This window comes from Entelurus aequoreus, linkage group LG04, assembly GCF_033978785.1.
Source record: "Entelurus aequoreus isolate RoL-2023_Sb linkage group LG04, RoL_Eaeq_v1.1, whole genome shotgun sequence".
NCBI classification, from domain to species: domain Eukaryota; kingdom Metazoa; phylum Chordata; class Actinopteri; order Syngnathiformes; family Syngnathidae; genus Entelurus; species Entelurus aequoreus.
The window spans coordinates 57355873-57369070 of NC_084734.1; the positions used below are offsets into that span (position 1 = coordinate 57355873).

At 40.1% G+C, this 13198-nt stretch overlaps 1 protein-coding gene across 1 annotated transcript in view; it reads left to right on the forward strand.

The window, feature by feature from the left end:
• The window catches only part of hspa9 (heat shock protein 9), a 28454-nt gene extending 18278 nt beyond the window's left edge, over positions 1-10176 (forward strand). Inside the window, exons 8-16 of the mRNA XM_062045335.1 lie at positions 3798-3960; positions 4042-4134; positions 4259-4468; positions 4557-4784; positions 4855-5077; positions 5259-5353; positions 7186-7278; positions 7982-8122; positions 9339-10176. Of these exons, the coding sequence (XP_061901319.1) occupies positions 3798-3960; positions 4042-4134; positions 4259-4468; positions 4557-4784; positions 4855-5077; positions 5259-5353; positions 7186-7278; positions 7982-8122; positions 9339-9416 (1324 nt within the window). The 3' untranslated portion in view covers positions 9417-10176. The remainder of the gene's footprint in view (positions 1-3797; positions 3961-4041; positions 4135-4258; positions 4469-4556; positions 4785-4854; positions 5078-5258; positions 5354-7185; positions 7279-7981; positions 8123-9338) is intronic.
• The last annotated feature ends 3022 nt before the right edge of the window (positions 10177-13198 follow it).

A 13198-nucleotide genomic window follows, 5' to 3' on the forward strand; every position in this document is an offset into this window, starting at 1 on the left:
TTTGAGACCTGCATAAGTCCTGAAAATGTTGCCCCCGTCCGCCATTGTAGTTTGTGACGACAGTCGATAAGCTTTTACTTGTTCCTCTATCTTCTTGTTATGGGGCATTCCTCCTCCGCTGTTGCCATTTCTAATTTAAAGTAGCGCAAAGTTCTAACTTATGTTTTATTTTTTTAATTTATGTGTTTATTTGGCAGGGACAGTACAATTAAACATTGTTACCCATAGTTAACTGATGTCAAAGTACATAGGACTTCTAGCCACAGGCTAATTTGCAACCCTTGTCCCTGGTTAGGCTTTAAAAAAAATAAAAAATAGTTGAGAAAAGTGTAAAACACATGCAAAAAGATTGTATCTGTGAGTCAGGGTATCTGCGGGGTCTTAAAAAGTCTAAATAAAAGTTTTGAATCTAATAATTTGAATTTATGGCCTTAAAATGTCTAAAATTATCCTAAAATCTCATGAAAGGTCTTGAATACGATTTTGTGCTGCCCGGTCAGAATTTATCGAACACCACCAGCTATTGCTGTGCGCGCGCAGCTGTGTGTTGACAGCTTAGTTAGCATAGCAGCGGAGAAAACTTAACAGAAGCCCACAGCAAAGCCAAATTACTTGTATAAGATGGGTAAGTAAAAGTTCAACGATTTGTGTCTCCTGAATACTCAATTTAATGCATGCTGGTGGATGGAAACGTATAAAGTGTTTATTACCCGTATGTGGAGCCATCGAGGAGTGAAGCGTTTGTAAACATTGCCGTGAAAGTGAATGGAATAATAATGTAAAAGTCAAAAATCCAAGGTAAGTCCGTGTCGAAAGATTCTTTGGCTACAATCTGTCACATTTATATTTTATATAAATACTAAATCCTTTCAGCAAAAATATGGCAATATCGTGAAATGATCAAGTATGACACATAGAATGGATCTGCTATTCCCGTTTAAATAAAAAAAAATCATTTCAGTAGGCCTTTAATATGCCTACTCATCGGCCGTGCGCCTTATAATACGGTGCGCCCTCTGGTCCGTAAAATACGGTAATCAAATTTCATATTTAAATGATTTCCAGACCGTTGGGTTGGAAGGTAGAAGGGGATCCTCTCTCTATCTCCTATTAGTTTGGGTGTCTTTGGCCTGCAAGTTGTTAACACCTTATCAAGAGTGGTTTGAATACTCGCTACATACAGCAACAAAGATCTCTGCTCCTGCTAGTCATCGTATTTAACCGGGTGCATAAAGGGAAACTGCACTTTTTTGTGGAATTTTGCCTATCATTCACAATCCTTATGTAAGACACAAACATGTTTTTTTAATGCAATTAAAATAGTAAATAAATGCGATCAAAAGTCTGCTTAAAATGGAGCCCATGGAAGTCCCTCTATTCTACCTATAAAGCCCTTAAACATCCAAGCACCTCCATTGAGGTTTTAAATACATCCATCCATTTTCTACTGCTTGTCCCTTTCGGGGAATATGTAATGTAGTAACGGGCACATTTACTGTATAGTAACATTTAATTTTTACATAGTTTGCTCAATTTAAGCATAAGCGGCACATTCAATGTTTCAATCAATCAATCAATCAATGTTTATTTATATAGCCCTAAATCACAAGTGTCTCAAAGGGCTGCAAAAGCCACAACGACATCCTTGGTACAGAGCCCACATAAGGGCAAGGAAAACTCACCCCAGTGGGACGTCGATGTGAATGACTGAGAAACCTAAAACCATTCATTAAAAAAACGTTCTTTTTTTTCTTTTTTTTTCGACATCACTGATTACTGCTCACTGCAGACTTCATGAGAGCCAACAAACATAATAAAACATCACTTACTGTACAATGTCTGCTGTCATTAAGATGCTGACTGATAGAATCTTGCTATATTCCCGTTTAGATGAAGAATGGGACTGTGTGGTTTGGGTGGTAGAGCGGCCCTGCCAGCAACTTGAGGGTTCCAGGTTAGATCCCAGCGTTTGCATCCTAGTCATGTTCGTTGTGTCCTTGGGCAAGACATTTCACCCTCGCTCCTGATGGGTCGTGGTCAGGGCCTTGCATGGCAGCTCCTACCATCAGTGTGTGAATGAGTGTATTAATGGGTGAATGTGGAAATAGTGTCAAAGCGCTTTGAGTACCTTGACGGTAGCGTATAATCCATTTACCATTTAATGACTCATAATCCTAGCAAAGAAAAGGGGGGTGGAACCAGACGTCTTTTTGCGTCGTTCTCGCCAGCTCTCCAGTTGTCAACACATGCACACAAACTAGTGACCACAGCGCCGCTATAGTTTGTCTGCATTAGCGCTTATAATAACAAGATCACTAATAACTAGGGATGATGTTAGATAAGAAATTATCGAGTTCGAGCCTATTTTCGAATCCTCTTATCGAACCGATTCCTTATCGATTCTCTTTATCGAGTCCAGATAGGTTGTTGTATATGGAAAAAAATAAACAATATTTGGTTTAACAAAAGCTCACTTTTATTATATAAGAAAAAAATAAAATCTAATAAATAAATACATATTGACTGTTACCCCCCTAAAAAAATAAAATTAAAAAAATAAATATTGACTGTTACCCAAAGTATATTAAGTGGGATTTTTCAGAAAAACAAATATATACAGTAACACAAAAACAACCTGTCTCTGTGATCACTATAGGTGTATAAATAATAATATAGTGTTAAATAAAATCAGTCCCTTGGGCACAAAACTGAAAATAATACAGCTCTCCAAAAAGTGCACTTCTGTTGCTATTGGAACATACTTACTACAGCTATTACTCAGGAAAAGGCTCAACAGGACTCAGCTGGACCTGCAGAACTTACCGACACGGAGCCTGACCTTGCTGACCAAGGACTGACAGCAGTGTCCGCGTCACCTGCTGTTGAGAGCCTGTCTAGACCTAAGAGACATGTTCAGCCACCTAAGAGGCTGATTGAGAGTTGTCAAAAATTTTTTACATAACTGTTTATGTTGCTTTAACATTTTTGCACTTTATTTCTTTATTGAAAGAAAATTCTATGAAGAGAAAAGTGGTTTGCAAATGTGGTTACAATGCTAAAAAATGCAAAGTTAAAGTTAAAAAAAGAAATAAACTTTATTGAGTTAACATTATTTCCCAGGGATTCGAATAAAGAACCAACTCTTTTTCTTTACTATAGTGGTCTCGATAACGGGGACCGGTTCTCAAAAAGGGATTCGAGTCCGAGGACTCGGTTCTTTTCTTATCGAACAACCGGGAAAACCGGTTTCGAACATCATCCCTACTAATAACTTCACTAAATTCCTTTGACTTCATTCTTGGTTTGTGCTCTACCATGCGCTGTCAAGTGTGACCTTTTTATACGTATATAGACAGGTCTGTACCTTTCCAAATCATGTCCAATCAACTGAATTTACCACAGGTGGACTCAAATTAAGCTATAGGAACATCTCAAGATGATCAGTTGAAAAAGGAATTCCAGGGCAAAGACTGAATACTTGTGTGCATGTGATTTCTTAATTTTTTATTTTAATTGTAAAAGCGTTTGCAAACATCTATGAATACTTTCTCTCTCTCTCGCTCTCGCTCTGTGTGGGGACAAATATCAATTTATTCAATTTTGGAATAAGGCTGCAATGATACAAAATGTTGAATCAGAAATAAAAAGTGTAGCACTGTGAATACTTTTCGGATGCACTGTAATAAAAGTATAGAAAACACTAAAGATGTAGCAGCCTTAATAGCTCTTTTAAATCTATTTACCTGTAATTGAGCATCTTCAGCCAAGCCAACTTATTCTATGCTTGTATTTTTCAGTATTGCAGTGTATGATCTTGGTGGAGGCACGTTTGATGTCTCCATCTTGGAGATACAGAAGGGAGTTTTTGAAGTGAAATCCACCAATGGTGACACCTTCCTGGGAGGGGAGGATTTTGACCAACACCTCCTCAAATACCTTGTCAAGGAGTTCAAGAGAGAGGTTAACAATCTGTTCATATTGGCAGCCTCATTCTGGATTTTGTTGCCAGGTGTTCATGTGTGTGCTATGTTGCCTCCCCAGTCTGGTGTGGATCTGATGAAAGACAACATGGCCATTCAAAGGGTCAGAGAGGCTGCTGAGAAGGCCAAGTGTGAGCTATCATCCGCACTGCAGGTATAAACACAGTTGGCGTTGAAGTGCTTAAGGATGAGGTTTCTGCAGCCTCTATTTTGGAAACAAATAAATAAATCCTTTTGTCAGAAGTGACTCAGGTGAATTAATGTTTTTTATTTTATAGACAGACATCAATCTTCCGTACCTGACCATGGACGCCTCTGGTCCCAAGCATCTTAACATAAAACTAACTCGTGCTCAGTTTGAAGACATTGTGGCCGACTTGATCCGACGCACAGTGGCTCCCTGTCAGAAGGCCATGCAGGACGCCGGGGTGTCCAAGGGAGACATTGGAGAGGTGCTTCTTGTCGGAGGGATGTCTCGCATGCCGAAGGTACAAAGTGTGCCTATACAGCTTTAGGTTATCCTGATCCCTGCAATGCTGTGGTCAAAGTACGGTTAAGCTAATGTACACTCTGTAGGTCCAACTGACTGTCCAGGACCTGTTTGGTCGTGCTCCCAGCAAGTCCGTCAACCCAGATGAGGCTGTTGCCATAGGAGCAGCCATCCAGGGTGGTGTTCTGGCAGGAGACGTCACTGATGTGCTGCTATTGGATGTAACACCGCTGTCTCTGGGAATTGAGACTCTGGGCGGAGTTTTCACCAAGCTCATCAACAGGAACACAACAATTCCAACCAAGAAGAGCCAGGTACAGCATGTCTGTCTCTGACATGCTTTTCTTGTTACTGTGACTAAATGTATCCGGATGCCCCTTGCAGGTGTTCTCTACAGCAGCTGATGGGCAGACTCAAGTGGAGATCAAAGTGTGTCAGGGGGAGAGAGAGATGGCAGTAGACAATACGGTGCTGGGTCAGTTCTCCTTGGTGGGAATCCCCCCAGCCCCCCGAGGTGTTCCACAGGTCGAGGTTGCTTTTGACATTGATGCCAATGGTATTGTTCACGTGTCTGCTCGGGACAAAGGGACAGGCCGGGAGCAGCAGAGTAAGTTTTTTTTCTCCTGTTTAAGTTCTAGTCAATTGTTCATGTTCATTTATAAGCTTTTATTCCATATAGAAGTATTTCTTCCCCTGCTAGTTTGTCAAGTCCATTTGTTGAGCATTTACTTACAGAAATATTGCAGTTGACTTCTCCGCACTCACAATATGTACTCATTTGTGTGCAGTTGTCATCCAGTCATCTGGAGGCCTCAGTAAGGATGAAATAGAGAACATGATAAAAAATGCTGAGAAGTATGCGGAGGAGGACAGGAGGAAAAAGGTGAGGGCTTCAAAATTGTTTTTTTATGTAGCTAGTAGAGATGCGCAGATAGGCAATTATATCATCCGCAACCGCATCACAAAAGTCGTCATCCACCCGCAATCCACCTGAACTAACATTTTATCAAAACCACAACCGCCCGCCACCCACCCGTTGTTATACATCTAATATAGACAATACAAGGCATTCCTGTTAAAGAAATGAGACTGATCCAATGCAGCAGAGACATTCAATGCGTGCCACGCAATAATATCTCTTGGCCACGCATTAGAGCATACTTGCCAACCCTCCCGGTTTTACCGGGAGACTCCCGGTATCCAGCCGGAGCTGGAGGCCACGCCCCCTCCAGCTCAATGCGGACCTGAGTGGGGACAGCGGCGACAGTCTGTTTTCACGTCCGCTGTAGAATGATCGAGGGCGAGTTCTTGGTTTCTTATGTGGGTTTATTGTTAGGCAGTTTCATCAACGTACTCCCAGCGCGGTAACAACACACAACAACAGCAGTCACGTTTTCGTCTGCCGTAAACTGCAATGTTGTGACACTCTTAAACAGAACAATACTGCCATCTACTGGAATGCCTTCAGAACACTGAAATTCAAGTATTTCCTTTTATTTATATGTATAATAAAATAAATATATATATATATATATATATATATATATATATATATATATATATATATATATATATATATATATATATATATATATATATATATATATATATATATATATATATATATATATATATATATATATATATATATATATATATATATATATATATATATATATATATATATATATATATATATATATATATATATATATATATATATATATATATATATATTAAATACTTGAGTTGGTGAATTCTACCTTAAATATATTCCCCTCTTAACCACGCCCCCAACCACGACCCCGGCAGGCAGTGTTGCCCTGTTTGAGACTGTCACAGCATTGCTGTTTACGGCAGACGACCTGCTTTACGGTAGGACAAAAACGTGACTGTTGTTGTTGTGATGTTGCCGCACTGGGTAGACGTTCATGAAAACTGCCTACAATAAACCCACCTAAAGAAACAAAGAACTCGCCCTCGATCATTCTCATGGGTAACAACATTTAACTATGTATTTTTTTTTCTGAATTGGTTCAACCGCCATCCGCCCGAATCTATTTAAAATCTATTTTTTTTCGTCATAAAACCGCCCGACCCGCGGTTTACCCGCGGACTCCGCGGGTGTACCCGCTAACCGCGCATCTCTAGTAGCTAGAGAGATAAATATGGATGGAATATGTATATGAATAAATGTCATCTAGTGATTGTTAAATTTCTTGCAACTGATGATTACAATTTACTACTAAATTAAAGGGGTTTCCCAATACAACGTTTTCCCTTCATCTTCAGTATTGGAGCTTTAAGTATTGGCTGGTACCGATCCTATTTGAAATCAGCAGGAATTATACAGATCTCAGGACTATTAATGCATATTAGTAACCTATCATTTCAAACAGGCAAGAAGGTAATATTATAATGAAAAAGAAACATGTTAGGTATATAAAAATACTGTAAAAATATTATGTACTGAAAATATGCAGATAATGTGACAATGTGCTTATTGTGTAAATGTGAATGGAATTGAATGGGCAAACTGAACATGTGCAAAATTGCAGTATGGCTCAAGTATATTATAATGGTGTAGTGAGAGTACATGTCCATGATTACAACACTCTTCAGTTATTTCGGAGTTTGACGGCAAAGCGGGAGAACAGGTTTTTTTTAGTCTGTAGGTCCTGCTTTTCATACTTCTGTACTTTCTGTGTCCTTTAGGAACGTGTGGAGGCTGTAAATATGGCAGAGGGCATTGTTCATGACACTGAATCAAAGATGGAGGAATTTAAGGAACAGCTTCCTGCTGATGAGGTATAGTCACACATTTTGTTTATTTCAGGTGCGGTCACAAATGTGGTTACTACTTTCACATCTGACTTGGTTCAGTCATTAGTGTTAACATAATTGACCTTCTGTCGCTCCACAGCGCCGAAGAGGATCTCTAAAAGCAGTCGTTTTTGCATTTAACTCATGAACCAATCGCTTGACTTTCAAGGGCACTGACATAGGCTATGTTACACTGCAGGGCATAATGTCCAATTCATATTTTTCTCAAATCCAATCTTTTTATGAAGTCATTCACATTTACAAAAATAATCTAACGTCTAATAGGAACAGAATCTGTTTGAAGTAATGAAACATGACGTCAAACACGCTGCAGTGTGTTTCCAGAAGTTAACATGGCTTTGATTCTAGTACGGTAAGTTTCAGTCCTGGTGGATTTGTGGCGATTTCAAGGATTTTATACAACTGGAATCAACATTTTAACACTATTTAGCGTAGGACATCAAGAAAAGAGGGCAAGAATTGATGAGTTTTAAAACATCTTTTTGCCACTGTTATGGATTCATATCAAATGTATGCCTTCATAAGAGGCCTGTGTTGGATTTGAAAGCAATGAAATTGTTCTGTTTACACCGACATATGGGCACAAAATGGAATTGACCTGCAGTTATAACATAGCCTTAGTGAACTTACATGAGCCAACTTAAAAGCCTCCTTCCTGTACTTGCAGTGTGCCAAGCTGAAAGAGGAAATCACCAAGGTCAGAGATCTTCTCGCCAACAAGGACTCAGAGACAGGAGAGAACCTCAAGCAGGCAGCCACTAATCTGCAACAGGCGTCACTCAAACTCTTTGAAATGGCATACAAGAAGGTGCGTGTGATGACGTCATCGCTACACAACTGACACTTTTAGATAGTTTGGATACAGTAGATAGATATTAGGAATTTTACTATAATTAGTCCCTCCAGGAATTTGTGATGTTGCCAACTCGCACAAGTACAATTAATCCCCGTTAATTATGCATGGCTTTGTTACTTGTCCAATGCCCACATCTCCACACATGTTGTCCAATCAGTGTCATTTTGGCCAATCAAATTTCTCTGAGCGACGCATCAACGTGCACATTGTCTATTTAAAACTTAGGCTTGTTTCTTGTTAAGATGAAGCAGGAACGTGTAGCATTATCAACTTTTTATTGCTCAAACGACACAAATGTCCTGCTCCCGCATAGCTCAGACCTACTTCCTGTTCCTGTCAACAGCGCTAAGCCTTCTGGGTAATGTAGTATACAAACGTTTACTTTGTAGTTTACATGTATTTATATAGTTTTCTAACATTTATTTATCCAAAGTAAGACTATTAAGAACTTAATTTAATGCTGTCCGAGCAAAGAGGCAGCATTTACATGTTTGAGATGTTGATGGGCAATAAAAGTCTCATTTACCAACAAAAAAGTGCGCTATAAATCATTCAACAGTTCACAAATGTACTCAATGTGCGGGGTAGGTGTTTAAACATAAATGTTTAAGGTGGACAAGCATAAAACATACACAGAATATCTGCAACAGAGCAGACAGAGGACAATAAGGAAACATTTGGTGATGTATCTTTATTATAATGAATTATTACTGTTAGTTATAATGAATTAAAACGGTACAGCAATTTGACAATGAGCTCTGAGTATCTGCTTTTGCTTCCATTTCGTGTCTTAAGTGTGTATGGTAAAAAACGAGTAAAACGTCAATACAGAATTTGTGTTCCAATTTTTGTTGAAAACGTGTACTTTTTGAGGTTACAAGGTATACTTAATACATTACAGTTATTGAAACATTTTTATCAAACATTGCGACTTTTCTTGAAACTTAAAAAAAAAAGCTGTCGAATGGAGACATTTTAGGTCGCTACATTGCGAAATTCTGGAGCGACTAAATTATTACAGAATTTCTGAAATTAATGACTGTTTTAAGTCCCTTAAATGTTCTTTATGCTGACTATTTGATGCCAACTTTTAGGGCTTGAAGTAGGATAGAACATGTAAATGTCTCATCCAAAATGCAAAATCTTATGTTCTCCTCACTTTCTGCAGATGGCAGCAGAACGGGACAGTAGTAGTAGTAGCAGCAGCAGCAGCTCGGACAGTGGGAAGAAGGAAGACCAGCAGTAATGGTTCTTGTCGCTGATTCTGTTTGTGAGAGAGCGTGTGTATGTGTGAGAGAGACAGCGTGTGTATGTGTGAGAGAGACAGCGTGTATGTATGTGAACGAGATATAGAGCGTGTGTGAGAGACAGTGTGTGTGTGTGTGTGTGTGTGAGACAGTGTGGGAGTGTATGAGAGAGAGAGATGGGGAGAATTTTTGAGGGCTGCGATTTCTGTTGTCTTTTGTAATAAAATATATAAGTTTGAGTATTTGAAGCAAGTTTGCTTTGTAACTAATGTGGCAATTTGTAATCTGACATCGCTATATTTTCATTGGACAAGTTATTGAATGACACTTGAAGACAATGTAGTCAGTATATACCTTGTATAACTGTAAATGTGTTCTCAAAATAAGTCCCCACATCATGTATGTCTAAACTGGCAACAAAAGTATCGGGGTGCACTATTTCAGCCTGTTAAATCAGATGACAAAAAAAACGCTCAGAGGTGAGATCACCTGTACTCTGCAGTAGGTGGGTTAGTGTCGGATATAAATTCAAGATACGACACAACCCTTTGGGCTGTGAGTAAGCAAGCAGAGGCCAGGTGGCAATGTATTTTGTTTTGTAAACAACACAGAAATGAAGACAAGACAACATTGTGCGGCATACGCTTGCAAAATATGATGTACAGTCAAAGGACACTGGCACTTTGTTTCTTTTTAATCAAATGTGTATTAAAGACACATGACTTGACAATGACAATAAAGTAAACGGTATGAAAATCAGTCAAACTAACCAAGTTGTGAATTATTTAGAATATACAGTGTGTACACAATGTGTGCATAAATGAGAAAGTGGCCCCTGCTAAGACGGCAGCTTCGCACGGCTGGTACAGTGCATACGTAGCTATGATCAATGGACTAGGGTTGAGAAAATCAAGAGCACTCCACCTTAGGATGCTCACGTTAGAGCATCTCCTACAGGTGTTCAGTACAATTTAAGTCATTTTAAAGCTCAGCTTTTTAAGAATAGTTAGGGGTCAACTTTTGGAGGTATGTTTGGGTTAGGTTTACCAAATAGGGCATTGCATCTGGTAGTATATTGCTTTTAATTTTGTATGCTAATATGCTGAACAAACTAAAAAGCATAAATAATTTGAAAAACCTATAAATACCCATCCATTCATTTTATCCTGCTTATCTGTGGTCTGGTTGTGGGGGCAGCAGCCTAAGCAAGAAGCCTAGTCTTCCCTCTCCCCGGCTACTTCATCCAGCTTCACCTGGGTTGTCTCAGGCCAACTGGGAGACGGTCTCTCCCAATGTGTCTTCCCTGTGGCCTCCAACCGGTCAGGCGTGCCCTGAACACCTACACAGGGAGGTGTCTTTGGGGCATCATAATGAGATGCCAGAGCCACCTCGTGTGGCTCTTGTTGATGTAGAGGAGCAGCGACTTTACTCGGAGCCCCTTCCGAATGACTGAGCTTCTCAAATAACCCAAAGCTTGTGATACAGGTGATAAAAGGAACACAGTTTGACCGGTACATTGAGAGTTTTGCCTTCGGGCTTAGCTCCCTCCTCACCACGATGGACCGGTGCAGAGTCCGCATCACTGCCGACGCTACGCTGATCTGCCTGTCGATCCCACGATCCACTCTTCCCTCACTTGTGAACAAAACCCCAAGGTACTTGAACTATTCCATGCGGGGCCCCTGGTGACCACTACAGGGTAAGGAAACCTGTCATGTTTTCTTGACTCCTATGGGTTTGTTTATCTTGGGGAAACCCTGCCACTTACCTCTTAGGATCACTGGGACACGCAAACCACAACAAGTTGGCATCTCAGAGAGGAGAATTCAAATACCCCAAACAAAATAAAATCCTGCCTAATGCCTGTGCCCAAGAAGCCCATACCTACTTGCTTGTATGAGTACAGACCGGTTGCCCTGACTTACTACATCATGAAAGGCCTCGAGTGACTTTGGCTGGCTCAACTGAGACCGTTGTGGCCCCTTCCCTTGACCCTCCACAGTTTGCGTATCAGCCTCATATTGAGGTGGATGATACTGTCGACTACCTGCTGCATATTGCTCAATCTCACCTGGATGGTGGGAAGGGCATGTTCTTTGATTTCTCCAGTTCCTTTAACACCATCCAGCTATGAGGTGTCGAACGTAAAAGTTCAGTCACACTTTTCGAGCAGATACTTAACTCACTTTTCCCAGATTTAGCTCATTTTCATCACATTTAAGTTTAAATTAAATGTTGACTAATTACATCTAAATGTTAAATCTAAATCTTAAAGGCCTACTGAAACCCACTACTACCGGCCACACAGTCTGATATTTTATATATCAATGATGAAATCTTAACATTGCAACACATGCCAATACGGCCGGGTTAACTTATAAAGTGCAATTTTAAATTTCCCGCTAAACTTCCGGTTGAAAACGTCTATGTATGATGCTGTATGCGTGTGACGTCAATCGTTGAAACGGAAGTATTGGTACTCCATTGAATCCAATACAAACAAGCTCTGTTTTCATCAAAATTCCACAGTATTCTGGACATCTGTGTTGGTGAATCTTTTGCAATTTGTTTAATGAACAATGAAGACTGCAAAGAAGAAAGTTATAGGTGGGATCGGTGTATTAGCGGCTGGCTGCAGCAACACAACCAGGAGGACTTTGACTTGGATAGCAAACGCGCTAGCCGCCGACCGCACGGATGATCGGGTGAAGTCCTTCGTCCTTCCGTCGATCGCTGGAACGCAGGTGAGCACGGGTGTTGATGAGCAAATGAAGGCTGGCTGGCGTAGGTGGAGCGCTAATGTTTTTATCACAGCTCTGTGAGATCCCGTTGCTAAGTTAGCTTCAATGGCGTCGTTGGCAACAGCATTGTTAAGCTTCGCCAAGCTGGGAATTAACCGTGTAGTTACATGTACATGGTTTAATAGTATTGTTGATCTTCTGTCTATCCTTCCAGTCAGGGATTTATTTATTTTGTATCTATCTGCATTTGAGCCCGATGCTATCACGTTAGCTCAGTAACTAAAGAGCTTCGCCGATGTATTGTCGTGGAGATAAAAGTCACTGTGAATGTCCATTTCGCGTTCTCGACTCTCATTTTCAAGAGGATATAGTATCCGAGGTGGTTTAAAATACAAATCCGTGATCCACAATAGAAAAAGAAAGTGTGGAATCCAATGAACCCTTGTACCTAAGTTACGGTCAGAGGGAAAAAAGATATGTCCTGCACTGCACTCTAGTCTCTCACTCTCACTTTCCTCATCCACAAATATTTCATCCTCGCTCAAATTAATGGGGTAATCGTCGCTTTCTCAGTCCAAATCTCTCTCGCTGCAGTGGAATCAATGGGAAAATGTGAGGAGTCCTTTCTCCGGTGACGTCACGCTACTTCCGGTATAGGCAAGGCTTTTTATTATCAGCGACCAAAAGTTGCAACATTTATCGTCGTCGTTCTCTACTAAATCCTTTCAGCAAAAATATGGCAATATCGCGAAATGATTAAGTATGACACATAGAATGGATCTGCTATCCCCGTTTAAATAAAAAAATGTCATTTCAGTAGGCCTTTAAGTATCAACCTAAATGTTAAATGTGAGCGCTAAATGTTAAATCTAAACCTAAATCTTAAATCTCAATCTAAATGTGACCGCTCAATATCTCGCCAAGTGTAAACATTAATATTTCATATCTCAATATTCCACTAATCCAACGCCTCTCAGCCAAAAAGCCGCGCCCATATATCTGCCTCTCAGTGCAGACACTCCTACACCTTTCTTACTGCG